The following is a 27,346-nucleotide window of genomic DNA, read 5'->3' on the forward strand; positions in this document are numbered from 1 at the left end:
AAATATCCGAAAGGGAAAATGTCTCTTTAATAATAATCCATACAAAAAAATAACAACATTCAACTTTGAATACAAATACACTAAACACTGAATACAAATCCTTCACTTACATATCAAAACGTCTCTCCCAAAAATTTAAGTGTGTTTAAAAAAATTAAATATTAATCAGTTTGGTGTTTATTTCTGGCTTCATCATAGAGCTATATTAAATTACTAGAGCGCTGACTCCTCATTCTTACCCGCGGAGATAATTTGAAGCCTTCCTGTGTGCAGACATTTTGAATTCATGTGAGTGTCTGTAGAACATAATGAAATTAGATGGATTTAATTGTTAAAGTGTACTCTAAATGCAATGCGCAAGAACAACATACGTACACAACTTCAGCGGGCCATCACGGTTTAAAAAACGTCATGGCAAATCTCATCTGCAGCGGATACGCACACGCGTTTGCATTGTTTGCGCAGAGCAAAATTAAGCGGTCATTTACTGATTGTGCGTTTCGGTTGTGGGCATATTAGCTTTGATAACACACCTGTATAGAATGCAAACGCAGATATAGCCGTACAAAAGCCATACAAAATTTCTAGTTTTCCATAGGTTTGTGCACAAACATTGATGCACCCAGCAGGCATCACTTTGTACATCAAGTCAGTACTCTAGTACCGGGTAATTTAATATAGCTCTATGGGCTTCATCAAAACTCTGCCAAGTACAACACAAGTAATTTTGTGTTTGGCTTGTCTATTTGGCTGGACTGTTCTTCCACCAGCCTCTGTCAATTAATTTACAATGTGATTAACTTTCACGCCTTGTTTTCTTTCCGCCATTTTTCTTTTTTGATTGAAATCGTGGTGGAACGTGTGTCTTGTCTCTTGAAAGCCGGGTGGAGAACACTTTATCATTAGATGACTCTGAGGAGGAGGTTGATGATGGACCACGGTTCTCACTTGGCGAGCTGTGATTGGCTGCAGTGGACTGATGTATTTTTTGCTTTGCAGCCATCTGATTGGCTGGAGAGGATTGGCTGTTTTTCTTCCTTGACTGAGAGTTCAATGGAACATGCCTCTTTTCTCTTGGAATTGCACCCTGTGTGTGATACCTAGTAAATTCATCACTAGAAAGTTTTGAGGGGGAGGCTGATGATAAGCCGAGGGATCCATCTTGTGAGCTGTGATTGGTGGCAGGACAAGCACGTGGTTCCATGGAGGCCCTCTGATTGGACATAATAGAATCACGTGACCTTACTGCAGACCGTCTGTCATTGGTGGAAGTTGAATACCTTGAAGTGAATGAGTTTTTTTGGCAAGAGGTACAATTGCTCTGGTTGGTTGAATACAATTTTGCTGCTTTCCTTCCGGAAAGGCTGCTCTGATTGGCTGAGGCAGAGTGACGTGGTACTGGTGAATCGTTCTTATTGGACCAGGAATTTGACCCTGCTGGCTTACAGCTGTTCTGATTGGCTGCGGTAGAATGTCTGGACATTGCACAGTTCGGATGATTGGTCCCCTGACTTTTCCAAGCTCTTGATGTCTCCCGATTGGCGGACGTGCCGCAGTGCAAATCTGCTGACGTGGTCTGACTGGCTGGGGCGGATTTACTGGTTTTAAAATGGCTGCTTGATACTACATTCTTTTCAGAACATTTCTCATCCTTAAGTGAATCAGGTTCTGGAAAATCTAAACGTAAAGAGAATCCAAAGATTAATAGACACATATTACACACACCAGTGGAAGAGGCAAACCACAGTTTTTCCTGAACGGCTATAGATTCTTTGCAATACTTGAACAACCCGAAACCTGTTCTACCAATTTCATTGCCACGCTTCATGGTAAGCAAAAAAGGTGCGCGCTAACTAATTAAGCAGAAACGTATTGCAAGGTTTTTGTGCATTGCCACTGTTGTTTTTGTGTCATTATTTTAGGTACATTCTTCTGTCAAGGTAAGGATGCTTATACTGACTAGTGCCCCTTTAACAAAGACATCAAAGGGGAACCTCCACCACAGGGCTGGATAGCTCAGTTGGTAGAGCACTGGAACGGCAATCAGAAGGACGCAGGCACAAACCCCGCTATAGTCAATTTCTTTTTTAACATTAAAATAATTATAATGCACCTAGTCAGTTTTCCTGCGTGGTTTATTTGAAAACAATTATAATGTATTCTGCTGTATTAACCCGTTACAAAAATTCTGGATGAGAGATTAAAGAAACGGTAGGCAATTAGAGATTAACCCTGTTATTTAAACTGTCACAGACAGTCAAAATTCACTTCCACTTCCCCTGCTATACTTTTAACAAAGGCTAGTCACCAGCAGTCAGATCAAATGTCAAGCAAGCACTGTTACTAGTCAAACTGAGTCAACAGACAAAGCAGGCAAGTTGTGGCCACAGCTGTTTTATCACTCACCCAGAGTCAAAGCATAGCTGTATCAGAAGAGGGAGGGGTATAATCTAAGTAACTTTGCCCACCCCCACCCCTTTCCCCAGTCTTACCTGGTTTGTGGTCTGTGCTGTCCACAGCCAGCCACTCCTGTTCAGGGAAGATAAAGGGGTTGATTCCCCCGGCTCCCTTGACCAGCGTGGTTGGGACGTGGGCCGGCCCGGGCTCTTTGAAGTAGCAGTCGGGCAGGTCGCCATTGTCACAGAGCTGCAAGTCGCAGTCTTCCGCCTTGTCCCATTCAGGTTCACTGCTGTCTTCTGATTGGACGTCCTTTACGCCAGCAACAGCTTAAAACAAACACACAGAATTTCAGCATGGAGTACTTACAGGATTACCCCCAAAAAATGCAACCCTGAAACATTTGCCCTTTTTCAAAAATGTGATGTGATTTTTTTCATGTTTTGGGTTGCTGAGAAAATGCCAATGATGTAAAAGAAGTGATTTTTCATCCTTTCCAATGGTGCTTCAAACAGTGACACATGTTACTTGTAAGCCCATTTTGCATTGTCTTTCATTTGCGCAATTTCTTTTACATTTTGACATATTTATGATGCTGAAAAGGTTTAAAATAAAACGAAAAATGATAAGGTACCTGTTCTGGAAAATTAAAGAGTATTTCCATCAAATTAATTTGTACTCTTGTCATATTTTGTGCTGTGTTGTTTGTAAGGATTAGGACACAATGGGTACAGTGTAAATCCTGTGGTAATGCCATTTGGAATGGACCAAAAGGAGTTGTGTTACAAAATTGGCATTTTCTCAACAACCCAATGTGCTTTTTTTCATGATTTTTTGCAGTATTTGAAAGAAAAAACTCTCAGCTTTAATCTGATGTCCAAAACATAACAATGCACAGATCACGTTTGTGAAAAAAGGCAAGGTTCCAGAGTTGCATTTTGGGGGGGGGGGGGGGGGTTCACCCTGTAAAGGATAGAATTTGCATCAGGTTTTCCCTTCACCGACGCCTGGAGCATGAAGTATTATATAATTCATAAATACACATGTACCAAAGACAGTTTACCCACTCCCATTGGTCGAGAACCCATCAGGTTGGTGGATTAAACAGAAATTCTTAAATTGCAACTTGGGATTTATTCCAAATGCGCCACATTTGGGGACACCCAACCAATTTTGCGCCCAATTTCCGGACGCCACCGTTATGGAATTTTTTACTAAATTTCATGACACTGAAATTGTTCACAAAAGTTCAACAGCAAGCATTATTCAGGTAAAAGTACCAGTATTTAACATAGAATTTGAAGTTTGTCAACCAAGAAGTTTGGCAACACTGCATGAGGAAAGTCGGGGAAATGTCAAAGTGCACGACGTTAGGGGACTCCACTAAACTATGTACATGCAGATCAACTTACCACTCGGCTGTGACTCACAACTTCGCCAACCAAAAACATCAGCCTCCTCGAATCCTTGAGTTTTGTTGCCATTTTCATCACAGGACTTTCCAATCACGTTGTTCGCATCACGGGAAAGCATCGCGTCCCACGTTTCAGGTGGACCGATCTGCAACAGGTTGTCTGGGACCTGCCATCGGTTGTCGCACAGGTCGGCCAATGAGAAGAAGCACGGCGGCAAGACGTTGGCCACGCGCAGAATGAAATGGCGCCCTCTAGCATCCGTCAGGTGGTAGTACTTGGCAAACGGCATGTGCGACTTGATGCGCACTTTGTACTGTGGAAGAAACAACATTTTTTTTATAAAACTGAAAATCATATTGAGTTGATTCTCATACTGGGTTCAAGTAATGAAAGTCCCGTTACAAAAAGCCAGTTCGATCAGAGGTTTTGTTTCTCGTTAACAAAATAACCAAATGTCACACATACAAAATATTTGGAAGCAAAGTAAAAATTCTCAATGATGGGGAACTAAAGTTCATTTTAAATCAATGAGGAAATCTCGCCGACAAATTGACAAGACCTGGATTTGAACCTGCAACCACTGGATCACCATACTAGCACTCTGGCAACCGAGCTACCTATCTCTATGTTGGTGATTTTCCAAATTGTTGAAGTGCTTGTTCACTGGCATGCCAGCTTGATAGCTCCATGACTGAGCATCAGTGCAGCGTTACCGACGTCTTCAATAGATCCTAATCCAACTCCAGTCAGTTTATTTTACACACAAAAGAGCTGTACCTCTCTGGAGCCGTCCTGCTCAAGTTTCATGGCCCCGATCGTAGCCGTGATACGCCCTGCCGCGCCGGTCTTCATGTCCATGTCTCGTAGCTCCTGCCGGAAATGCTGGGGGGACCCGCAGGACTTGAACAGGTTGATGAGGGACCACCAGTTGTAACCGTGTTTCAGGAGCTGCCTGACGGTCATCTTGCGCTGCATGCCTACGATGCTGGCTGGTATATTCTCTGGTGACATACCAAAAACATTAAAGCTATAGTCCATCATTTGCAGCTATCCGAAAAGTAACTGGCGTAATTATTGTTGAAAAACATACTTAGTTGAAAGATAGTAAGGGGACTAAACTCCCTGTGAAATTAATCTTTCTGACAAGCTGTCATTTTGAAGTAATCAACGAAGGAAGGCATTTCCAACGGTGATTCTTAAGAAGCACCGTAGGAAAATTTAAATTAGTAGTTCGTTTTGTTATTCAGCGCAGTGCGCACAAGTATTGGAACGACGCACACGCGCGCGCGGTTGTTGTAATTTGTCGGATCAGTGCGCGACGTCGCGTATAGCTGCAATGCAAAACAATTCAAAACATGATTCAGTAACTTTTGATTTGAAATTGAGATCTTAGAATGCTGTTTTTCTCGGAATGTACAGCTGAAGCTTAGCTGAAACTTCATCAGGTTAGTTGTTCAGTATCCTTCATTAGATTTTGAACTCTTTTGTTGCTTCAAACGAACAAAATGCACAAATTACAAATGATGGACTGTAGCTTTAAAGATCAAGTCCAATGATGGCTGGAAACGTAAAATGAATTCTGCACTTTTTTTGTTTACGACATAACAATGTTGGTGTCCTTGAGCAGAGCATTTTACCATGATTACCATCTGGCTCTCTCTACCGTGAAAATATTTATTTTTTTTTTATTTTTTTTTTACAGCATAATGATGTGGGTGTCTTTGGGCTAGACATTTTACCATGATCCAACCCTACCTGGAGAATAATCATTAAAGACTGATTCTAAAGAATTTTGGACCTCAATTTTGGACACCCACAAGTAGTCATTGTAAGCAATCACACAATTCTTTTCTTTTTAACACTGACACTATTTTCTGTGCATCTTGCCCAAATTCCTGATTGCTCTAACAATCAAAAAACCATCAGATAACAATTGAGCCAATTTGAAATATCAATATAATGTGATGCGATCAAGCTAAATGAGTTGCTTGTCGACCCTGTGAATTTTTTTTTTTACAGATTTGAAAAGAGCCTAATCTCAGCATTACTACTGTGAAAACCGCATGCTGGTACCATCTTTAGTTAAAAACAATTAAGGAATTCTGAAGACCAACAGATGTGATGAAGTGATGTGATGAAGTGGCCCTATTTTGGCCTGTATCTCCAAATGAAAGTTCCCGACAATCAGCTCATTTAGTTTGATCGCACCACATATGTTCTCAAGTCATTTACTAGTTATTCCTCGATGCTAAAGATATTATTATTCTTATTCATGGTTTATCTATTTCATTTAAAAGACACATGGCAGCCCGAAGGCTGAAATATGGTCATTTTACAATAGTTAAAAACATTAAAGTTAAAACAAAATCGACAATGACCAATGATCCTAAAAGCTAAAATCAGACTGGTATATAAATAGATGCACATAAAACACTAGAAAATGTACTTTACAATATATTAAGGGAGTGTGTGGGGGGGGGGGGGAGGTATGGAATGCTGACCAGGAAATGGGTTTGGCTGGGAGAATGTTAAGAGGGATGGTATTAGGATATTGAAGTGAATAAGATATTTTGGTAAAAATATACATATGTAAAGGACTGCAATCATAAGCACTACTACCTTGCAGTTCCCACTTGTCTTCTTGGTAGAGTTTTTCTCCTTCATAAAACTCAATCCTGGGGGAGAAATATAACAGAAGACGACTATAATTGCACATATCTAGAAGAACTCAGAAAGCTTGATGAGTTACCGTGAGACAACGCATGCATGCTCTCCACAGGTTTAAAAACACCTCGTCTATCTTGAAACAGACTCACAACATAGACGAAGACAAAGCTGGCATTTTAAATAGTAGTAGTCGCATATTATACAAATATTGAGTGGCTCAGAGTGAAATGGGAGGAATATTATCACAATGATATTCCTTCCATTTCACAATTTAAAGCCACTCAAACCGTATGTTTGAAATGATTGATTCTTCAAAATCACAACTTTAAACATTTTAAAGATGGCGTCGGCACGTTAAACAGATAAGGCCAAAAAAAAAGTCTCCGGTTTCTGGTATGGAGCTTGCCCAAAAAGTGGTGCGGCGACGCAGCTTTTTTTGTTTTTTTACCTGATTTTTTTTGCTTTAAATCATTGAAATGTCGGCTGATGACTGCAAATGGTGCCCGACTAAACTTTTGTGCAAATAGATGGGAGTCCAGAGAGGCCACATAAAGCTTATTCTCGACCATAATCCAATCTAACAACACGTTAAAATTGTGCAGCAGCAGGATTCCAGTCAAACCAGTGAGTTTGGCGGTTTTGAGACATCATCTTTCATTGAAAAAAAAACTTTTTCATTTTGCCGACCCGCATGGCTACGGCGACGCACGCACATACCAGAAACCGGAGACTTTTTTTTTTTGGCCTAAACTGCAGCCTAATTATAATGTGCCATATTTTGACACATTTAAATTACAAAATTCCAGGGGTTGAGATCGCGTAAGGCATGATGGGAAACAACATGGCGCAGCAAGATCTCATACCCATGGGAACGAGGTTGAAATGTCCCCACCTGGCTCCCATAGGAATGCGCACATGCAAACAAGCGTGATGTCATTATGTCTTATTGGTTTTGCCAATATCCTGCACATGGAATGCATTGGAGGCTGCTGATCAGTTGCCTGTGACATTTACTGGAGTTGTGCAGTATACATTGTGCATGCTCCCATACAGCAATCACAGAAGGGTTTTGGAAGGTGTTGTCAAGCAATGATTAAAGGCAACGTAACCCATTTGAACTTACCACTCCTGAGTGCTGTATATTGGCACTCGGTACAGCAGCCAATACAAAGGACTCTGCGTGTACAGCTTCAGTACAAGAGCACCACAACTTCTAGAAAACGTCAAGCCTAAAATGAAATAATGAAATAAAACTTAAAAGTCAAAATAATGAATTGGTGAAGGCTTGGACTAAATTTCAATAATATCGTATTCTGTGCCTTTTTTTAAAACCGAGCAGTCCAGTATTGAATTCCATAGCTTGATTTTTCCTCAATTAACTTAGCCATATGTGTGTGTAAAAGCCCTTTAATCCTCCTATGCAAACATACATTCTGTGCCAAGTTTTCCTTTCAGTCAAAATTATTAAGAGTTAATTTTCAACAGTTAAGAGCTCCCAGCCTACATAAACATGTAAGGGTGATTATGGTGATTGTAATGGTGATAGTGGTGATGATGGGTAGTAGTGGTGATAGTAATAGAGGTGATGGTCGTGATGATGGTGATCATGATAATGGTGATGATGGTGATCATGATAATGGTGATGATGGTGATCATGATAACGGTGATGATGGTGATCATGATAACGGTGATGATGGTGATCATGATAACGGTGATGGTGGTGATGGGGATAATGGTGATGATGGTGATCATGATAATGGTGATGATGGTGATCATGATAATGGTGATGATGGTGATCATGATAATGGCGATGATGGTGATAATGATGATCGATGGTGGTAAAATGGGGATAGTCAAACAAATAAAGTGGTGATAATGATATTGGTGATCACATGGTGGTGATAATGGTAATAACACTGATGTGGTGATGGCAATAAAAACAAAGGTGATTTTATGACAACAACGGTCCAATCATTCAAAAGGAAATGGAGGAGGGGGGGGGAAACTGTCGTGGCTCACAACACACCTGCCTCGTCAAACTGTGCAGGGAACCAGTCATTGAGAAGTGAACCAAGACCCAGGGATCGCGATTCAACGAGCCACGGATGCCTAGCCTCTTTATACTGTGAAGAATCGGACAAAGTATAGAAGACAACACCAATCCGATAAGAAACCACATACTCACATGCAATTCGCATTCACAATTGTAGCTTGCATGCATTTTGACAACCCTACTGGGTGTTACTGGGTTTGATTTTGCATTCAATAGGGGTTGTTGAACAATAGAGGACAATAGGGTCCACAAAGGACCGATCCAGTAAGCACCGCCCCATGGTATTCTGACCAATCACAGCCGTTATTTATGTCCGACATGCGTGCACAAAAGTTCAACATGAGTGCACGCGCATATGATGCGCGTGGCAGGAAAGTGCAGTGTGGCATTGGAGAGGAGCACGTGTTAATTTGCCCACGTGCGCAGTGGGAGGGGCTTACTGGATCGGTCCATTCTGACCATTCAGCGTGCGCTTTCTATATCAGGTCACCGTCTCTTCATATATATTTATCAATAAAACCTGGACACGGCATCTTTTATTCTTTTTTACGCTGTGAATTGAGCAAAAAAGTCTGCGGTTACGCGCTAGCTGTAACGATATATGTTACGCAATACGCCAAGCAATAATAGAGCTGGCCAATCACAGTCGTGTCTACGTTTTGTAGATCTATGCGGGCGCGCCCAGCCATTGTATTTCAAAAACACTGCAATCACAATCTTAGTCTAGATTTAGGAATGAAATGATTTAGTAAAGTCGACTCTGATTGGCTGGCGCGTGGCGTCAACTTTGCATTCTTAGATATCAGATGTTGGATTGGATATAGGGCTCCGTGGACAACGGGTGATACTCAGACTAGCTTGAGGTATGAGGTCCCCCCCAAAAATGAGGCCCACCTGCCTACCTCCTACTGACACCACTGCTTCAGTGATGGTTTCTAAGCTTGCTTGGAAAAATGGAGAAGTGCTTGCTCAGGGGGAAAATGAGCAACAAAGGCCAAGTTCGCGCAAGGACTATGGTTGACCAATGGTTAACTAACGTTTGCCCGAACTCTGTCTAGTCAACGGTGGTTGACTACGCTAGTCGACTATTTGGAACCAGCCTACTGGGGTTGGTTGCTTTGCTGGTAACCAATAGCCGCGCGCATTCATAACGCTAGCAGAGAGCCAGGATCCAGAAGTTTTGCGATGACATTTTGACCAGCGTTTGACTAGAGACGTTTGCATGTTGCTATCAAAGCGCAGGCGTAAGGTACGTCACAAATCAACCACTAGTCGACTAATGGTCCTTGCCCGAACTTGGCCAAAGTAACCCTTAATACCAACGCTAAAGACGGAACAGCCACTTTTACTTTTCCCTTTAACCAGATTTCCCCAAGAGCGATTGGCCATGTTACCCTTTCATACCTGCTTCAAGACTGGCACAGGGTCGGCAAAGTGCACACCGTGCGCCCCCAGGGTTTCCGTAGCGCTGATGCCGTACTTTTCCAGCATCCGGAACAGGAAGAGGAATTGGAACGTCTCCCCCCAGTGGGCAATCAAAACTGGAAAAATTGACAACAGAAGAACAATTAATGTACGTTTGCACCTGTATTCAAGAACCAAACTTGTAATTGTAGTAAACTGTCTTGCTGAAGGACACAAGCATCATGACACACTTTAGGGCCAAAATTTCATTCATCAAAAATCATCACACCATCATTTGCTCACATTGATATCAGTGTATCAATAGTACAGCAAGATGTACAAGTGTGTTTAGTGAGTTTTAGCTTTACGGTGTAAATTTTTGGGAACTTTTGTGAGCATTATGTACATGTAGCCTGGTTTCAATTTTCAAATTCCTCACAAATGACATTTGAAACCAAATTCTTTCATTGTCTGATAAGTTACCAAGTAATTTGTAAAGTTGGTTACGTGTACTCGATCCCATAATCTGGAACCGGTTCCTGACATCAGCGGTCGGGTACTCGGGTATAAGTACCCGGTTCCGATTCACAACCCCATACCGATGCATAAAGTCTTTACCTGGATAAAGTGTCAGTCCCAATGCTGAGCTGGCTTTTTCCACAGTGCTGTCAATCCACTGGAGTAATTCCTCAATCACACCAACAGCAGCAGATTCCCTGCTGTTGCTGTTACCAGTGGAGTCACTATCATGGCTTTTGCTCGTTTGTCCACCTAATTAAAGGCAAGAGAAAAAATACTGCAAGTAAAACTTGCGCTATCCCCCTGGCATGCAAGGCCTGTACATGCCCTGGAGGTCATGACCTGTTGTAATAAAGATGTGTGGCTCTTCGTGAAAACGAAAATCTCACTTGACCTACTTTTATGCCTTTCCGTCCAATGCGTTTTGAAAGCGTTCAAGGGGCAGCAATTAATGTTCGTGTCTCTTCATGAAAATGCAAAATGGAACTATCGAGATGCCTGCCCCTGGCATCATTAATGTAATTAAGAAATTAGTGATGTTTTGCTTACAGAAGCATTTCCTAAGTAAGATGTTTTAAAGTGAAATACTCCAAAAACTTGAAATCAAAAAAACATGTGTGTGTCTCTTCGTGAAAATGGTGACGATATGTCGAGCATGCAGACGCTTGTTTTTTTTTTGTACCCACGTCTAGTTTTTCCCTGTCCTTTCTCCTTGTCTGCGTGGTTGATCCTTCTGTAGAACACCGGCGCCCTGTCGTCATATGGCCAGCAGTGGACGGCAATGTCAAGGAGCTTGTGCTTCAAGAAGCTGCTCCCCGAGGTTCTACAGGTGTAGAAGAGAAAGAGGGGCGTCTTCCTCGGCACATCTTCATCTTCTGCGGCTGGCTTATCATCCGTTGCTCGCTCTGTCATATTGTAGCTATCTGAGAATGGCAGAACGACAAACAAAAATCTAATTTGCAGATATACCTTGACCCCTTTATGAAGCTGTGCAGTGCTAGTGGTAGGTAGTACTGCTTGGCCAATTAACGGTTTAGTATAATCATCAGACAGAGTTGCTGACTCGAGTCATGTGACTTGGACTCGAGTCGGACTCGAGTCGCTATTTTTGTGACTTGTGACTTGACTTGTAAATACCAGATTGCAAAAAACGACTTGTTACCAACCCAAGTCAGACGCTACTCGAGCGACCCAATACACTTTAATTAAGCTATTATACTTTTAATTAGCTTTTTCATTCCAGAAAATAGACCACTGAATCCAGTAAAATGAATAGTTCCTACTAGTGACTGGACCTAATGACTTGTGACTGGACCTAATGACTTGTGACTTGACTTGGGCTTGCAAACAATGACTTGTGACTTGACTTGGACTTGCAAAAAATGACTTGCTGCCACCTCTGTCATCAGATGAGAGAGAACACAAATAAAATATGCATCACATGTTGGCTGGTGAATTGTTTTTGGCATTAGTTGCGACCCCCCGGCCCTCTATATTTTGAACCAAAAAGCTGGCAAAGGCCAAATTTAATTTATCTTTCTGATTCAGGGCTCTAAAGGATTTTTTTTTAAGAAAGGTAAAGTCCGAGAACCATTTGAATGACAACCGACTCATGCACAACAGTCGACCTGTCAAGCAAAATATAAAGGGGTCCTAAAGACTAGCGAATGCCATGGTTTTGCTAGGCAAATTATTCTCCGTGTTCATCATATTTCTGTACTTAGCCATTTGTACGATTAAATTTGAATTTAATAAAAGCTGTTATTAGGCAAAATAAAAAAAAAAACATGTTTAGCGTCCTGCTTCTTTGACAAAAAGGAAGAAGGAGGCCCTTTTTTTTTTTTTTTTTTTCAAAATGGCCGCCCGACACATTTTTCAAGACAACGCCAGCTTACCAGCTTTTTTCAAAATGGCCGCCACTTGGACTCATTGACTATTTCCACAGCTTTATACACGGTATAAAAGTCTAAATTATGATTTCTTTCGTCAGAGATCGTTAAAATTTATCAATTTTTGTCTTAAAAAAAAAAAAAAAAAAAAAAAAGGAGGCGGCCTCTAAAAAGGAAGCGGGCGGGGACGCTAAACATGTTTTTTTTTTACTTCGCCTTATTGCTATTTTCTGCCCCCCTGAGGAAGTTAATAGTCTGGACAAGTTACAAATCCCTGCATCATATACATGCTGAGAGAACACAATGATCATGAGGAACTTGTTATTTTTGTTATCCCAAAAATCAGAATTCTTTCCACTCATGCCACTACACTATTGCTATTACGTCTCTTATTATTTCCCCAAAAACGTGTATAGTACTTTCATCTCCACTCTACTTTTCATTGTTAAATCTTTTCCATGGCGTAGTGACCTTGCGTTGCAACAGTATTATAACTATTTTAAGTATGGCCCAAGAATCAGACAGTAAACACGGTAAACGAGGATGCAGCTATAGACTCGCTAAGTGCCAAGCGCAGCCGGTTCTTGGCATCCACAAGACCGTTCTCTTGTGCTTGTGAATTGTGCATTCTTAAGCAAGTGCGCTCAATCTGGCAGATTGCGCAAGGATCCAGTTGCGCAATCATAAAAATGTGCTTGCGCATTCTTATGATTGCACAAATCACAAGAAAGCGCACAACTGTCCAGTGCAAAACTAAACAAAAATAGGCCTAGTCCAAAAGGCACTAAGGTTAGCTTGAGTAACTCCAGCTGCAATGCTTAATATCGCATTAGGTTAGCTTGAGTAATTCCAGCTTTGAACAAGCTAGCTCATCAAGAACTCCCATGTGGTCAATTCCTGATGAGCTTGTTAAGCTGGAATTTATCAAGCTAAAGTTACTCCAGCCTGCCAGCTTCATTCATGATTATTTTATTGAATGATTTCACCGATTATCATTGCACATGTTTATTTCTCCTAACCCCGAACTTATTTAATACCTTAGGCAATAAAAATACCAACATTAACCATAATTTAATTACGAGAAACCAAACTTGCTGGTCCATCAAAAACTCCACACGCCAAGTCAAACGACTCCGCCTTTTGTGGCACAATAAACTCTTGAGGGCGCCGCCGCCGCGATTATAGACTAGACGCGTGCGTGACGACATGGACGACGACGTGGGTTTAACGTTTAAGTTTACAGCGGAAGTAATACATTTGTGGGGCAATTTGCAAGATAGCCGGGATGTGACATCTGAGCTGCCACTTTCATGACTTTCTTTGACTGCTAGTGCTACCATTACAACTCGACAACAACCGACATCGTCAAGACTTCATACAAATTTCCAAGTTAGAAAACCCTTGCAAGTTGCAGCTGCATTGTTAATAATACTCGGAAATTCGACAATTCCACACTCGTTGGAAATTCCACAATTCTACATAGCTAGCTAGGCATCCGGGCATTGCCATTGGGCCGGGCATTGGGCAAATTGGTCATGTGGTGTCAGGTCAACTCGCCCCCTGGCCGACTCGCCCCTTACTGACTCGCCCCTTACCGACTCGCCCCCTGACCGACTCGCCCCCTAACCGACTCGCCCCCTAACCGACTCGCCCCCTCGCCAACTCCCCTCCTGGCCAACTCGCCCCCTGACGGACTCGCCCCCTGGAAAATGATGCACACTACGGGGACATCGTGGGAAAAAAAAGACAGTGGACACTGGAAATCCTTCAAAAATGGCTTTGAATAATTTGGCTCCATTAAGTTTCACGTTGCGACCGGGCAAGCCAATGTGTTCCCCTCCACTGTCTTTTTTTTATTTCACGATGTCCCCGTCAGTGCATAATTTTCCAGGGGGCGAGTCGGTCAGGGGGCGAGTCGGTCAGGGGGCGAGTCGGCTAGGAGGCGAGGGGGCGAGTCGGCTGGGGGCGAGTCAGCCAGCCCAGGGGGCGAGTTTGTGAGGGGCGAGTCGGTCAGGGGGCGAGTAGGTCAGGGCGCGAGTCGGTAAGGGGCGAGTCGGTAAGAGTCGAGTCGGCCAGGGGGCGAGTTGACTTGCAATCGGTCATGTTGGTCCGAGTAACTAGGACTCTACGAATTGCCTTTTTTAACATGTGGACATATGGTCGGGGGACTATCGCCAGACCATGTCCATGATGTCCAAATGTTAAAAAGGTGAAAGGTTGGGTCCAAGTTACTCGGACTATTGGGTCATTCCATGTCAAATTACCCAATGGGTTACACCCACTGATCTCTATAAAGACTGGATAGCTAATACAGAGCCGCACAATGTACGAATTTGACGCCATATTGGTGAGACCGGCTGGTGATCTACAAAGGACATTAAGTTGTCGTTTTTATAGACAGCATGATTTCTTTTGTAACGTCGCGGTTCACTTGACTTATATTTTGACCACCATCACTGACCAAGGTTAACTACAATTTTTCTAACGTCGTGGTTACTAAAATGCCGCAAATATAACTTTTTCGGCGTTTTGAAATAATAATCACAACGGAAATGTGTCCCTTTTAGAACATCATAATATGTGTACGTGACCAAAATGCGCGTCAACTGTTGATACAACGCGCGCGTATTTACGCGTAGAATGTTCGTATTATACGCGGCCATCTTCGTGAGACCGGGGGCGAATTGGTCAATATGCAAAGTCTACTGTGTGAATGTTGTATGCATATCCGCTATCCAGTCTTTATAGAGATCAGTGGTTACACCCCACCCCCTTCAAATTTGCTCATATTTAGTAGGCCTATGTGGGGTAATTTAGGTTGAAAAAGCTGCAAGTTTTAACGCCATCGGACAAACGTTTTTTGTGCTACCGCCCCCATTGTTAAGCAATTTTGGTCAAAATGGGCGTGGCCGCCAATTTTTAAATGACCATATTTCCATAACCTGTGGGCCAAATTTGTTAATCTTGGTTTCTTTGGAAAGGTAACTTCATAAAGAATCCAAATTTACCACTACTGTTCATGTTGAAGTAATTTAAAATATGATGACCTTTTGACCTTTACTTTGAACTTGAATTTGACCTTTACTTTGAACTTGAATTTGACCTTGTGGATCACGTGACCTTGAGACAAACTTAGATGAAAATTAAACCCCAACATGTTTTCTACAAAATATCCAAAAAATGAGTGTATAATATTTTTTGTTTGGTTTCTAGCTCATGTCCAAGTTGGCATATGTGTTGAAAAATGTGATATCCCTATACATGAACATATTTCAGGGACAAAAAATCCCTACTTTAAATCCACTAGTACACTGCATAGGGACATCACATTTTGTGATATAATTGTGTTGGCATGTTTAAGATTCGTGTTTCATACACAAATTTAACATGCTAAGTTGAGTCACATATTTTACCATCCTAATTCCTATGCACAATCTGGCTTGATTTTCCAGACTAGCCTCCCGAATCTTTGCAGCCATGGCAGCATGCATGTCCAGACACTGCCTAATGTTGCTTGCTGGTGCTATACTGGCCCTCACTTTCGTACATGGTCTTGAAGCTGCAGTACCGGTAAGTATTTAGGGTGTTGAGTAGGAATGGGCGTGATCACTGAATTTTGCGCTATAAACACTGACCAGTCAGGAGGTGATACTGCTGCCATCTTTCGATCATGGCCCTTTTCTTTCTTATACAGCTCTGTAGCGGATTGTTTTTTAAACAGTCAAATAAGACTGATTTCTTACAGGATTGCCACAATTGGCACAAAATTAAATGCATTTCTGCACGATGGGGCGAATGATAGCACAAATCAAACAATCACAATCCACACTCAACAGAAATTATGGATTTACAATCAACAGTGATGGAAGGGGGGGGATTGGCCACCCTCCCCCTTTACTTTGTCCACTAGGGGGCGTAAACACCCCCCCCCCCCCCCCAGCCAAATAAAGACAAGTTACAGGTTTTTAGCTCATACTAAGAACATGCAACCCCAGCTTTAAGGCAAAGTTAAATGTCCTCCTGCTCCACCCCCCCCCCCCCCCCCAGTTCGAGTATCGCCCATTATCCACGGAGCCACAAGTCCTGTCTTACGTCTGTCTAATAGACATGTCCCACACAACCCAACTTGCCAGGTTGTTGGGTACCTGGCTGAATATGACTGGCATGCTCCATCCAACAGAATGCAACTGTGCCTTATTTTTTCTGTTTACTGCTGGATCCAACAGAGTCCAACTTGGCATTGGTATCCAACCAGTGGCGTAGCCAGGTATTTTTCAGTGGGGGGCGGGGGGGGGGGCCGCTGGGGGGCTGGAACATTTCATGGGGGGGGGGCGTCATGTAGGGGCGTCATTCGCTTCTCAAAAGTGGGGGGGGGGGACATACCTTGATCAGAACTGATGTGAGCGCGAAGCCCTTACGGTGTGGAGGTTCGGGGCCCGCTTAAGGGCCCCAAGAAAATTGGATTCTAGATGTTCTGTGGTGTGATCTGAAGCAATTTCTTACCACTTTCCTCCATGCTTTAACCAATATTTTCTTAGCAAAAGATAATTATTTGAACATCGTTTTCGAGGTTGGAGTCATCAAATCAGCTATCGGTATTCTGAGCTATAGGCGTGGGGTTCGGGGCCCGCTAAAGGGCCCCGAAAAAAATTGGATTCTCGATGCTCTGTGGTGTGATCTGAGGCAGTTTCTTACCAATTTAACCAATAATTATCTTAGCACAAAAGATAATAATTTAAACATAATTTTCGAGGTTTTCTCAGCTAAAGGCATAAGAAATTTTGTGAACATTGTTTTCAAGGTTGGAGTCATTGAATCAGCTACCAGAATTCTGAGCTATAGGCGTGGGGTTCGGGGCCCGCTTAAGGGCCCCGAAAAATTTTGGATTCTAAATGCTCTGTGGTGCTATCTGAGGCAATTTCTGACCACTTTAACCAATATTTTCTAAGCAAAAGATACATTGTAGTACATAATAGGGCCCTGTTGAGACACGAGTTCAAAAATCTGGAGGGGGGGGGGACATTAAATATTGTGTCCCCCACCCTTCAAAAAGTGGGGGGGGGGGGGGGACCAGTCCCCCTGTCCCCCCAGGATTGACGCCCATGGCGTCATGTAGATCAATGATCATTTTTTTAGAAACTCAAAATCTCAGTGGGGGGGGGGGGGGGGGGGGGTGACGGGGGGGGGGGGGGGGGAGGAGGCGACAAGGTTTCATGGGGGCGGTCCCCCCCCCCCCCCCCCCCCCCCCCCGGTGGCTATGCCACTGTATCCAACAGAATCCAACTCTGAATGTTTTAAAGGTACAGTCCATCATTTGCAGCTTTGACGTAATTATATTGTTGAAAAACATACATGGTTTAAAGATAGTAATCGAAAACTCCCTGTGAAATTATTCTTTCTGGCATGCTGTCATTTTTTCAAGAAATCAATGACAGAAGGCCTTTGCAATGATGCATCCAAAGACGCATCGTTGGAAATTTCCGTTAGTAGTTTGTTTTTTTATTTGGCGAAGCAGGCGCTAGGGTTGACATGATGCACAAGCGCCCTCGGTTGCTATAATTTGTCGGTTCAGTGCGCGACATTGCGTAGCTGCAATCAGCTCGGTAAGAACATGTCTCGGACCCAGAATTCAGGCCCAATTCAAATATGACTTGTCAACTTTTGACTTGAAATCGAGATCCTAGAATATCGTTTTCTCAGAATGTACAGCATTCACTGAGCTGAAACTTCATCAGGTTACTTGTTCAGCACCTTCTTTAGATTTTGAGCACTTTTGTTGCTTTAAACAAATGTAGGCCTAATGCTCAAATTACAAATGATGGATGCTACCTTTAAGTTTATCGCTCAATCCAACAGTACCCTTGTAGTTGGAGCCTGTTGGATTGAGTAGGGTTAGGGATAATTGCATGACTTGTGATGGATGATACATGGGTGGACTTGTCTACAACTCATTTTGGAGGTAAACAGTTTTCTTCTTTTCTAGTCCCCAGACAAGCGACCCTGTGACAAGCAGGACAATGATGAACCAGAGACACTCTGCAGGGCAACAATCGATTGCTATTGTATAAGCGGAACCTACCTGGATATTCCCTGTGATACTTTTGATCAAGACAACATTGAGTAAGTGTGATGAGAACTGAAGGGGGAGGGCTGTTTTGAAATTGTTTTGAGCTGTGCATTACATGCTCGAGCAAACTGTGCATCCCACTCACTGAACTCTTATGATTGGTCACAAAAGGCCAGCTAGTGTTCTTTAGTGCTCTGCAACCAGTTGAAATAGTCAGGTAGTCGTGTAATATTAGTTGCAACTATCCAAATATTTGCTACGGTTAGTTCTTAGGAAATACATGTACAGTGAAGCCATGGATGCATTTTCCACAAACGCAGCTTGACTTCCGTTTCATATTGTGCATGTTGATCATGCATGCAATATGGTGATCACCTACAAGATCCTACTTTTTAGTTGTGAATATGGACTCTGCATTGTCATGATCATCATCATCATTGGGCGGCAGCAGCCGAGATGGAAGAAACCAAACTCTTCCAGACTCTCTTGTCCGCCATGGCCGTTATGATGTCATCAACGTGCTGGCTCACATCATTGCATAACAAATGGAGCCTTACCCTTAACAAATCGTTCCACACCATCTTGGTTGATGACTGGTTTTGTCCGTCCTTGTGGCTTTAGGGCCAATCCTTCATTCTTGTTAACCGTTGTCATGAATGTCAGTCTATATTTGTGCATTTAACAAGGTATACATGGACTTTCACTACATAGTGGGGCATTGGCACATTGTGACATTAGAAATTTAACTCATGGTACAGGGAACAATTACCAAGTTATGGTGCAAGACTACATGCAAGTCACAGCATGACTTGTCAATGGGCCAGTGCCACAACAAGTTGTTGTGCCATGACTATTCAGGGTTTTTTTTGGATTGGGGTCTCGACTTTAGTCGCTCTTGTCGAAATCATCTAAAAATCATTCTTGGAGTCAAACCAGCTACCTCGGTTCTACTCAAACAATTGTCTCATGCAGTCTTGATGAAAAAAACTTGGCACTGATGCAGTAATGGAGAAGTGGCATGTACCATGTTTTGTGTCATATTCGTGTGGATGCTCCAGAAAAAGCCTGTTCCGGGGGGGGGGGGGGGGACCTACGAGTAAAAGTCCTACGGGCAGCATAAATTGTTCTGATTGGGAATGCATCCATTTCACAATGGGAATCTCAAACGATTCTGGACCATTGACCATCTAGATGAGTTGTTCAACACTTCCCATATTTTTTCATGGAGATGTTCTTTGACAGTGCTCCCGATCTTCTCTGTTCAGTTGCAGTTCGTATTGCAAACCCTGCCCGTATGGTAAATTCTCCCCCTTTGACAACCGATGCTTGGCTTGCCGTCCTGTTACTCCGTGCAAACCTAATGAAGAGGTAATTTGGTGGGTGGAAGGTGTGACTACCGGCTTTTTGAACTGGCTTTATGGTCTCACAATGAACATTCGTAGGATATGACGTTTACATGTTTAAACGAAAACAATTCTAAATCCTTTCACATATGTTCATAACATTAGATGAAACTCGAATTATAAAAAATGGACCTCCGTTTATCCGATCTTTTTTTGAGTTAAACAGCAAAAAAAAAATGTTCTCAATGTATGTGTCCACTATTTATTATGTCAATTATTGATTTATGTCAATCATGCCGGTCTGCAGACATGGGCAGTCATCAGCCTTTGTAAAATGGCTAAATATTTCAATGTTTCTTAAAATATTACCGAAACATTTACAAAATTAAACGCAAAGTCACATTCTTAGTTATTTCACGGTATGAGCCAAATGAAAATTAAAAGTGTCCATCTGTTAAACATTTATATAATATCGGATGGCTTTGAGGTGGATACAAGAATATATTGTACAAGCTATGACAATATTGCACGAGACGAAGACGAGTGCAATATTGTCATAGCGAGTGCAATATTCTTGTATCCACCGAAAACAAGCCATCCAATATTATTATTATTTATATCAGGCTGACTTGATCCGCAAGAAGCACAATTCAAGACACTGTCTTCATTGAATCTTTTTCGTTTACATCAAACGTTTTGAAGCTGCCACTGTAATTGTGCTACTTTTTGAACTACTTTTTTTTTTGGCCCAATAAATCATTCCAATAATGTTGATCAGTCTATGCACGGTGATTTCTCTGCTTAGAATTCAGCTATTCCCTCAAATTGTAACATTACAATATTTCATCATACACTACCTTGATATTTGATCGTTCTATTTCACTTTTTGATCAAAGGTGATCATACGTGCCACAGGAAGGGCAGACCAGGTGTGCGGCTGCCGACGTCAAGGTAAGACAAGACATCCAAAGTTACAGACTTCCAACATCCAGTAGTTAGTGCACAATTTCAAAAAACATCCTTTCTGTTTATTTAGTTTCTTTGGGCAAACATTTTGTATGTCCTTGTTCTTCAGCAGCCAACAGTCTTTTAAGATTTACAGAGATGAACTTTCTAATCAACTTTAGTAATAGTAGTAGCAGTAAGTACGTCACTAGCAAATATGGCCAATCGGGCCGACGTTTATCTCCAGTTTCCTTGGCATGAAACAACTGAAAATATTTCCATTCCCCCCCCCCCCATGGGATGCCAGTTCATCATGGGCTACACTCCCCACCTAATTCTATTACCCATGTACACTCCCATGTGGAAAGAAGGAATTGGGGTGAAATGGCTTGCCCAAGGACACAACATATAGCTAGGATCTTGATTTGAACCCCTGACCCTCTGATCACGAGGCACACCCTAATCACTTGAACACATCTAATTGTCACAAGATCCCCCTCAACCAGGAGGACCCCGGAATGGTACTTTAGATCAAACTCTGATGGTAAAGACTCAACTCAGACAAAATGAAAAAAAGGACAGATCTGTATATAATTTCAAGATTAATTTAATTCACAATATCACCAATATTAACATACACTTAGATTTCATCCTACAAAGAAACTAAATAAATACATCATTATTAATACATTACAAAACAATCAACGAAAGTGGGCCCAAATCAACGGTTCGTGTGAAGTGTTCGGGTTGATGTGGTTGTGGGTGTGGTGCACCGGTGCCTGCCCTGGTAGTACCATCTGTGTCCGTAGAGTCCTCTGCCCACGTGTGACCTTTCCTGACAATCCTGCTGGTATGGTCGACTTGAGTTCGGCCCGCCGAGGATGTCTATCTCACTGTGCGGAGTTCCCAAAACCAGACGTTACGTCCCAAAAACCCTGGTTTAGAATTAAGTACAAGTTGTCACCATGCATCTCTCTTACACAAGATTATTACATGCAACATCCATAGCAGTTTAAGCTCATTTAACATAGCATAAAATGCAATGTACAGTTTATACACAAAACCCAAACAATGTGTTATTGCCAAGGCACATTTCCAATGTTTTACAACAGTTATACAAATACAAATTTTCACTTTTTAAATTCAGATTGAAAATTGTAATGCAATAATACTTACAGGTTATGGCGAATAACCTGGTCTACATTTTATTGACTTTGACGAGGAGACGAGGACGGCTGCAGCCTACCGACTCTGTGGGACTCATTCCCAACGGCGCAAATAATTGCAAACTCAGTTCACTAGGAACCTACAACTCCCCAATGTGGGTACACATGAGCATAACATGCCCTGACGTAGTGTCGGTCCTGGTCTTGCCTCCAAGTGCCTAGCCAACGCCACAATCTGGATTTTATACCCAAGACTGATGGTCTAAAAGTATTTCAAAACCTCAGAACATGTCAAGTTAATCTATTGACAGGCACGGACTGCTCAGTTAAATCCCACCATTGTTAAATACTTATAGGATTAACAGCTTATACATTGTAATGCCAAAGTGTTCAACTGGAGTCAAGTCATGATAAGATTACCCCAATTCCAACTTCGTGGACTTCTAATACATCCAAAAAATTAGGTTGGGTCTCTCCCTTAATACAATCACACACAAAATTTTCACACTATATATATATATCAATTAGGTTGGGGTCGCTTCCCCATAATACAATCACAAAAAGAAAAAGCTATACAGTATAAGTCTGGAAATTAAATATTCACAAGACCTTTTAAAATCAACTTGCGACACTAATCAACTGTCCATGTTGCTAATTGGATTTTGTTTTTGGTCTGCTATATTTTTGGCACCATGAGTTTAAACATTTGGAAGTTTTTCAACTTTGCTTTGTTTTGCCAGACCTGACGTGCCCACCATGTCCAGAGCAGACTACACCTACTTTTACAAGTACACAAGGTTTGATTTTTAAAGATATTTTTTTTTCAAGGCATGAGATATTTTCGGACTTTTGTCTGAAACCCGACCTTTGGAATCTAAGAGGAAGATGACAGTATAGGTAGAAATGCAGCCTTCAGATCAAATTTTCAGACCCTTTATGAATTGACAGTCTCAACCCAGAGCCTTAAACGTTACACACACAAAAATGCATTTTATCCATAAACTTTCTTGATCTCGTTTTAAAGACATTTGCTACAAGGACACCAACCCTTTGGAAATTAAAACTATTACGAATTGCAATGATTTTTTTTTAAGTTGAAACAGTCGTAGACCCTAGTGTGAACCCTCCACAAGAAAAACGAGCAACTGACAATCAATGGACCTTTGGTGAGTATTCGCATGGCTATTTGAAGGTAGGGTGGTGGAGCCCACTGGAATGGACGTTTAGCAAAATTACCGTGGGTGCCTGCGTACAGTGTGTTCCTCCCACGAGAGCTTTTGAACAAAAACAGGGCCTGGCCTAGAACAAATTGCAAAAGCATTTATTTTAACGCTATCACGCCAAGAAAATATCACTATTTAACATACTAAAAATCTAATTTCATCAAAGGAGTGGAAAAGTGTTTTTATTCACATCACATGTAAACGGTTGTACGGAGGACTTCCATGTTTTCTTTTTTTGTCCGTTACCCGTCAGAAAATCCTTTCAAATCACGTATATGAGACTTCGTGAGACACGACTGATCACAGCAGACGACTTTCCTATGTCCACCAATTATTAAACTGTAATGCAATTTACACTGTCGCTAGGTACTATAGGATATTTGAAAAAATCAAGAAATTTGAGATTTTTTTTCTGCCCAAATTATTTACTGGTTAAAATAAATCACTTTGTCCTCAATAAACCATTTAATTCAAGGAAAATCTTTGCATAAACAGGTGTACTTGAGACAAGGCTGGGCGATGGTAAACACATGTCTTCACATAAACAATAATGTCTGGCGAAGCTAAATACGAGCCGTTGTAGTCAGAGTTGTAATGACTCGAGTCAATGACTCGACTCGAGTCCGACTCGAGTCACATTTTTTGGCGACTCGACTCGACTCGAGTCCCGACGGGTAAATGACTCGACTCGACTCGAGTCACTGCGAGCAAATGACTCGACTCGACTCGAGTCCCTCATCAGAATGACTCGACTCGACTCGAGGAAGGCTAATAAGACTCGAGTCCCAAAATAAAAGCAAAACTTACTTGCGAAAAATATTTGCAATGACTTACGCTGCGCCGTTCGCGTTGCCAGTTTTTGTTCACGTCACGTTAATGTTCGCGAATAATGTACGTTTATATACAGCGGCAGTCTGTTTCCTTCCTCCATAATGAAACAACAAACATACACCGTGAAGCGGACTCCCACCTTGTGGTTCTATAGCATGTAATGCTACACCCGGAACCAGACTTAAAACGCATTTCTCAATCCGTGGTTTCATCATTGGTTTCGGGCAATTTTGAAGTTCTTGGTGGAACGCTGGCTAAATTCATGTCCCGATTTCACACACAAAAATGGATACGGACGGGCCCACCTTTAAATAATCAGAAACAGTTTTGTATAATGCAATTAGGTTTTAACGTTGTCAGCGATCAGCGAACAACAAAATCTAGACCCGATGCCAAACCAGTTATAAGACCGAAGTTTCACATCTTCTTATCTGTGACGTGAGCTAGCAATGGAAACTGTTGGTTGGGTACCATACAGCATACTTTATGTCTTTGGATTTCCGTAATAGACTGGTGCCTTGTATTCTTTCTCTCTTGTGTTTGTTGTTTTTTATTGTAATTAAGTGTTCAAATATTTGTGACTCGAATTGACTCAAGCTAAATACTTGACTCGACTCGACTCGACTCGACTCGACCACACTCTGTGACTCGACTCGACTCGTCTCGACCTTGTTGACCTAATGACTCGACTCGACTCGAGTCATTTCTTTAAAATGACTCGACTCGACTCGAGTCACAAAAATCAGTGACTTGTTACAACTCTGGTTGTAGTTAACACCGCACTGTACCGTGTGCCTAAATCCACACACGTGAACACGTTGTACATGCACAGATTGCATGACACACTTAAAGTGACCTGGAAAGTATATACATTTTAGGTGCGCGCTCCAATAAACAGTGCATTGCTAGGTGACGTCTACAGACTTAATGAATAAATTATGAAACCAAGGTCAAAGGTAAATCTACTACAGTTTGACAATGTGCGCCTGCGTTACACATGCACTGACCAACCGTTTTTCCTTTGTGTATGGTCAAACATGATTTTAGACATCCCATTTTGCTAATAAGCATATCCCCTGTATGGACTTATTGCGCACTTTAGGCGGAAAATCGTCCACTCTATCGGTACTGCCTTTCATAAAATTATGACTTGAAAAGTTTCCGACGCAATGTCGTCTGCTGCACTCTCGTGTGGTCATGAATCCTAAACATTAGGGAGGTTTCGCAAGCGAACGGATACGCTTACACTTACGTTTAGCTATCCGTATCCGTTTTTTACTTGCGTGTAGCGAGAGCGAGATATGCGTGTCGTCTGCACGTATGACGTCATACGCCACTCACTATCCGCTAAACGTGCAGACGACACGCATATCTCGCTCGCTGCACGTACGGTAAGTAAAAAACGAATACGGATAGCTAAGCGTAAGTGTAAGCGTATCCATTCGCTTGCGAAACCTCCCTAATAGCTTATATAGGCATACAAATCGAAGCTAGTCACCAGACGAATTGTCGAGGTTCAAAAGGTCTCAAATTGTTATCTCCAAAAAAAGTGCTTGAAAAACACCCTTCCACTCCATGGAAACAATTAGATTTTGTACATGTTGTTTGTGTATTTATTTGAAGTTGTTTGACGCTTGAATGGTTTCTATTGCAATTTGTTCTACATTGTAGGTCTGAACTGAAATTGACCGGACTAAATGTTCATGCATAGAGTCTATATCATGAATTTAACTTCTTAAGTTATGTAAAAGTAATGCAAAGACATGTGATGTTATTGTTGAAATATTAATTTTTCATTTTTTTCAAATAGATGGCTGGTCTGTTGTTATAGGCATCATTTTAGCTATGGGTCTTGTACTTCTTGTTGTTTGGATAGTATGTATTTTATTGAAAGAAAGAGGCTACCATCTGAGGTTACCATGTAAGTACCGTTGCCAACATTCTTTATTCATTATCATATAAAATTCTTTTAATTTAAAAAAATTACAGCAACTGTTTTATCAGCAACCGGTTTAAAACATATTCATTAATGATCGATCGCACTAATATCCCTGACAACAGGCAGAGCATACTGTTCAAAACGTTGAGTCCCTCCGATTCTTTTCAGAACCACACATACTCACAAAAGAGATTTATTCACATGGTGCTACCGCAAACTTATCTTGTCTTACTAGTATCCCTGTTCAGAAATACTATTTAGGTCCAAAACCATACAAAATATGACTACATTGCAACAACTTAGTTCTACTAATTTACTCCATGCTTGTGTGCACAGCATGTGTTTGCTCACCATCTCCTTAAATATGGTTATGACGTGAGTGTTCCGTGAGCACTCGCAGTACAAACTGTGTGCAGTGTTTAACAGGCATTGTAAAGCATCCACGACCTTCAACCAGTATAAATAAGTTAAAGAGGTTGTGGAATGCTCGAAGACATTTCCATCATTTTTTGGGTATTTGTAGCCTAAGGTGTGATGAAATAAAAACGACTATTGTTTCTGTCATGAAATGAGTACAAAGGGTACTTCTGAGAGCTATTTTTCAGGTCCTGTTTCGACCCGAACGTGCAATTTGTGTAAAAGTCGTCGTTGCGGGCAGCAAACAAAACACAGTAAATCGTGACGTAATAAACAGGCTGTTTATTACGTCACGATTTACATGTACTGTGTTTTGTTTGCTGCCCGCAACGACGACTTTTACATTGTGTAAAAATCGTCGTTGCGGGCAGCAAACAAAACACAGTAAATCGTGACGTAATAAACAGGACTCGTTTATGCTCCTCTGCATCAGGAGTCCTGTTTATTACGTCACGATTTACTGTGTTTTGTTTGCTGCCCGCAACGACGACTTTTACACAAATTGCACTTTCGGATCGAAACAGGCATGACAGGACTTGAAAAACAGCTCTCAAAAGTACCTTTTGTACTCATTTTATGACAGAAACATTAGTCGTTTTTATTTCATCACACCTTCGGCTACATATACCCGAAAAATGACGGAAATGTCTTCGAGCATTCCACAACCTCTTTAGCTTTCTAGGTAATTAACCACTGTCTTTGGCACTTTTGCAGAGGGAATGCCCTGCTCTCCATATGGGTGGTTGGTTAGGGAGGGCTCGCCTGTGAGAGATTTAGCAACCCATCAGCTTTGCTATCCTGCTATTTTTTGTGCTGTATTGCAATCTCTTACTCATTCCCGCGTCTTTATCATTTTTGTTGGCAGCATCGTTTACTGTGCCCAAACTTTCCTGTCCTTTTTCTGCTTCACTTCTAAGGAACGTCAAGCTTTCATGGTATGTAAACTGAAGAGCAACTTTGATGAAGAACTATAAGTAACCATGGTGGGAATAATCTCTTACATGTAGAGTGAACACTAGCAGACAATGGTCGGACAAGTCTAGCTGACCATTTAGAGCCAGCCAACAGATC

The 27,346-nt window shown here is 41.8% G+C and overlaps 2 protein-coding genes across 5 annotated transcripts; one reads left to right on the forward strand and one right to left on the reverse strand.

The window, feature by feature from the left end:
• Window positions 1-23: 23 nt before the first annotated feature.
• Window positions 24-13,516, reverse strand: LOC119721449. 4 transcript variants are annotated; one of them, XM_038191530.1, is made up of 11 exons: window positions 13,424-13,516; window positions 11,142-11,378; window positions 10,555-10,707; window positions 9,937-10,073; window positions 8,506-8,602; window positions 7,603-7,708; window positions 6,432-6,487; window positions 4,590-4,813; window positions 3,810-4,125; window positions 2,493-2,726; window positions 24-1,677 (listed from the first exon to the last, which is right to left on the reverse strand). In XM_038191530.1, exons 2-11 carry the CDS (start codon window positions 11,365-11,367, stop codon window positions 797-799), a joined length of 2,430 nt encoding a protein of 809 aa, XP_038047458.1. In that variant the 5' UTR covers window positions 11,368-11,378; window positions 13,424-13,516; the 3' UTR covers window positions 24-796. The 4 variants fall into 4 exon arrangements, with proteins under 4 accessions (XP_038047458.1, XP_038047456.1, XP_038047457.1 ...); XM_038191528.1 differs by having other exon boundaries at window positions 13,410-13,505; XM_038191529.1 differs by having other exon boundaries at window positions 13,404-13,505.
• A 152-nt stretch (window positions 13,517-13,668) lies between these two features.
• On the forward strand, window positions 13,669-27,296 carry LOC119721451 (tumor necrosis factor receptor superfamily member 26-like). Its single transcript, XM_038191531.1, has 9 exons — window positions 13,669-13,733; window positions 15,797-15,914; window positions 18,328-18,464; window positions 19,677-19,779; window positions 20,651-20,705; window positions 22,606-22,662; window positions 22,960-23,031; window positions 25,730-25,840; window positions 27,141-27,296. The coding sequence occupies exons 2-9, from the start codon at window positions 15,822-15,824 to the stop codon at window positions 27,221-27,223; spliced, it is 711 nt and encodes a 236-aa protein (XP_038047459.1). The 5' UTR covers window positions 13,669-13,733; window positions 15,797-15,821; the 3' UTR covers window positions 27,224-27,296.
• Window positions 27,297-27,346: the final 50 nt, after the last annotated feature.

This window comes from Patiria miniata, unplaced genomic scaffold (genome assembly GCF_015706575.1).
Source record: "Patiria miniata isolate m_02_andy unplaced genomic scaffold, ASM1570657v1 HiC_scaffold_13, whole genome shotgun sequence".
Lineage (NCBI taxonomy): Eukaryota > Metazoa > Echinodermata > Asteroidea > Valvatida > Asterinidae > Patiria > Patiria miniata.

Bases quoted from the DNA above. Each gene is read 5' to 3' on its own strand.
- LOC119721451 (XM_038191531.1), top strand. From the start codon at position 15,822: ATGGCAGCATGCATGTCCAGACACTGCCTAATGTTGCTTGCTGGTGCT. The intron at 15,915-18,327 runs GTAAGTATTTAG...CTTCTTTTCTAG, and splicing joins GTCTTGAAGCTGCAGTACCG to TCCCCAGACAAGCGACCCTG. The intron at 19,780-20,650 runs GTAATTTGGTGG...TTTTGATCAAAG, and splicing joins CGTGCAAACCTAATGAAGAG to GTGATCATACGTGCCACAGG.
- LOC119721449 (XM_038191530.1), bottom strand. From the start codon at position 11,367: ATGACAGAGCGAGCAACGGATGATAAGCCAGCCGCAGAAGATGAAGAT. The intron at 8,603-9,936 runs GTATGAAAGGGT...GATTCTTCACAG, and splicing joins CTGTGCCAGTCTTGAAGCAG to TATAAAGAGGCTAGGCATCC. The intron at 1,678-2,492 runs GTAAGACTGGGG...CTTTACGTTTAG, and splicing joins CAGCACAGACCACAAACCAG to ATTTTCCAGAACCTGATTCA.